The sequence below is a fragment of the Calidris pugnax genome, unplaced genomic scaffold (assembly GCF_001431845.1).
Source record: "Calidris pugnax isolate Ruff unplaced genomic scaffold, ASM143184v1 scaffold569, whole genome shotgun sequence".
Taxonomy (NCBI): Eukaryota; Metazoa; Chordata; class Aves; order Charadriiformes; family Scolopacidae; genus Calidris; species Calidris pugnax.
In genome coordinates this window covers 1-2943 of record NW_015091261.1, presented here as the reverse complement: position 1 = coordinate 2943, position 2943 = coordinate 1, and the positions used below count along the sequence as shown (strand labels likewise).

Sequence of the window (2943 nt, the reverse complement as noted above, 5' to 3'; positions counted from 1 at the left end):
TTTTTAGAAATTAACTTATGTGTTCTTATTTACCTAGATCATTGGTGAAATATCCAAGAAAGTGGCACAGATTCAAAATGGTAAGATTTTTCTAATTACGTTTTGGTTTTTTTTGAATCTCCAGTCGCAAGCAGTTACAGCAGAAATCAAATTTCATGTGAACTGTACTGTTTCCATTGCATAAATTCTGAGATTATTCTGGTGCTTCTAGGAAGCTGCCTAATTTATTGCCTTTTTCATTAACAGCCGGATTAGGTGAATTCAGAATTCGGGACCTGAATGATGAAATAAACAAACTTCTGAGGGAGAAGGGACACTGGGAATTCAGAATAAAGGAGCTGGGAGGTCCAGATTATGCTGTAAGTGGGGATTAGTTTGTCCTACCTCGTTGTTCTGCTTGACTAGTTGACTAGTGAGGACATCTGTGCAATGTTCAGCTAACCACGTATTACTTGGTTAGTATATCTAACCTATTAGAGAGGAACTTTATTCAGCCCCTAAAGATGTTAGATTGTGTTAGAAGAAATATTTGTTTCAATGATGAGAAAATCAGGCTTTTCATTGGGAACACGGGTTCAGGAGGGCTTACCTTCCTGGTAGGAGTTTGCAGCCATGCTCTGATTTGACCCATCAGGGGGGGGGGGGTTTTTTCCTGTATTGTCCTTTATCAGTCTGTAGAAAGGTTTTCACTTAGCTCACCTCGTTACTGCTGAAAATTAAATAATGGGACTAGTTCTCACTTATCAAAACAGCAAATTCTGCTTATTGTCAGACTTAGTAAAGCTTGTTTGTCTGATGCCTGAATATACTAGTACAGAGGATGGCAGGGTTGGCTGTTTTATGTCAAGGTGAATCAGGTGTGGTTCGTGTGGTTGTTTTAACTGTGATTTGTATTAAAAGAAGAGAATGTATGTAAAAATGAGCTATGAGGGCCTTTTACTTGTGGGGTTGTTTGAACTGGTGTAACATACCTCCTTTCTCAGTCCTTTCATCTAGTAAGAGGCCAAGGAAATACAAGATGCAAAAGGAATACATTTTTAAACAATTAATTCTGTTTATTTTCCAGCGGATTGGACCAAAAATGTTAGATCATGAAGGGAAAGAAGTTCCTGGAAACAGAGGTTACAAATATTTTGGAGCTGCAAAGGATTTACCAGGAGTTAGAGAACTTTTCGAAAAGGAGCGTAAGTAAATAGCAACTCTTCCCTGACCTGAGCCTGCCCCCTAGGATCTCTGGAGTAAGAGATGTGCTGTAGTATGGGGGGAGTGCAAGTAACAGCAAACACCTGGGCTGTGCCTTAGATTGACTAAATTAAATGTTGAACACGAGTAATTAAATGCTGTTTCTTTGGGCAAAGAACACCTTTGGCTGTTTGCAGTTTAATTAAAGAAATAAGAGTAAAGTGTTTTCTCCCAGGAGTTCAAAATAGCAAGGACTAATGTTCCGTAGAAACCCTCCAGCGTAACAGGTTAACTTTATTGATAAGTTCTAAACTGTACTCTTGAGTTCATAATTTGGAAAAAAAAAAAAAAAAGTTGGCTTGGACATAATTTTAGAAGCAGGAACCAGCTTTCATAACAGGAAAAACTAGATGTAAGTGGATAAAATCTTATATTTTGATTTGTCATAGAACGAGTGGGAATTATTTGGCCCTGAAAATGCTGAATCAGCTCCTTTTTGCCATATGCAAGGAAAAATTATGGGAAGTATGACATGGTCTGGGGGAGCTTGGGACAGTTTTTCAGTTCCTTTAATATAGTAGCCTTGCTCCATACTGGGACTCCAGTATGAATGACAGTCGTGTGTTCTTGCAGCCCTCCCACCGCCCCGGAAGACTCGAGCTGAGCTGATGAAGTCCATTGATGCAGAATACTACGGGTACAGGGATGAAGATGATGGTATTCTGGAGCCACTGGAGCAAGAACATGAAAAGAAAGGTGTGTGGGATCCAGAACCTGCAGAAATCAATCCAAGAAGGAGTGCTGATGGACTCTGAAGTTATCTGTAACCAAATCCCTGTTGTGTAAGGCATTTCAGGGGACAGGAGTGTGCTTTAGAGTTCGCTTTCATGTTAATGATTTAATATTGTCAGCAAGTGATTTGCTATTGAAACAAAATCTCCTTTTTCTCACCCCACCTTTTTCATGCTTAAGGATGTAAAAGAGAAGGCTGCAGTAGAGAGATCTATGGGACTCAAGGGGTTATCTCACTCCTTTGTGAAAACTGACTGTACCATCTCTCTCCTGTCTTACCTAATTATTTATCCATAAACATAGCTGTTTAGTTTTCTTGGAGATCAGAGGGGACCTTCTGGAAATCCTGAAGTCTAGGTGGCCTGTCTTAGTTTATCCACGTAATCTCTCTTGGAACTTCAACACATTCGTGAATATATTTTCCTTTAAACCCCATACTTTCTCACTATTTAATATTTATCCATGTGTCTGCTCGCTTAGTTCTCTAGCTTGACTTCTACTGACTTGCTGGGTGAAGACATCAGGATTATGAGTCTAATTCCTGAAACCCTCTTTAAAATTCAGCGCAGTGTGCCGCCTTCTGGAATTTGTGTAGCTTTGAGCAAGAGGCCACCCACCACCTTTAAGAACTTCGCTGTGGAATTAGAGAGACAAACTTTAAAGGAAACTGCAGGAAGCGACCTCTTTAAATGCTGACAAGTTGTTGGGCTGGAAACTGTTTTCAGTGCTTTGGTGTCTCTGGGTGTGCTCATCCACTTCTTATATTTATCCCTTCCCCACGTGTGAGATGTTTGCAGTACTGTGTGTCAGAGATCATGCCTTGTTGGGTTATAGGACAGGGAGAAGAGGAGAATAAAGGAACTGTTTCCCTTATCTGTGTCCTGCAGCGTAGCCCAGAGCCTTCAGCCATGGGCAGGGGCTCTGGTGGCAGATGGGGAGATGATAGTGTGGGGAGGGCAGCTGTGTGGG

At 40.9% G+C, this 2943-nt stretch overlaps 1 protein-coding gene across 1 annotated transcript in view; it reads left to right on the top strand.

Moving 5' to 3' along the window:
• The window catches only part of LOC106898897 (pre-mRNA-splicing factor ISY1 homolog), a 19679-nt gene extending 17289 nt beyond the window's left edge, over positions 1-2390 (top strand). Inside the window, exons 2-5 of the mRNA XM_014960478.1 lie at positions 38-80; positions 247-359; positions 1067-1184; positions 1816-2390. Coding sequence (XP_014815964.1) covers positions 38-80; positions 247-359; positions 1067-1184; positions 1816-1997 — 456 coding nt within the window. The 3' untranslated portion in view covers positions 1998-2390. The remainder of the gene's footprint in view (positions 1-37; positions 81-246; positions 360-1066; positions 1185-1815) is intronic.
• Positions 2391-2943: the final 553 nt, after the last annotated feature.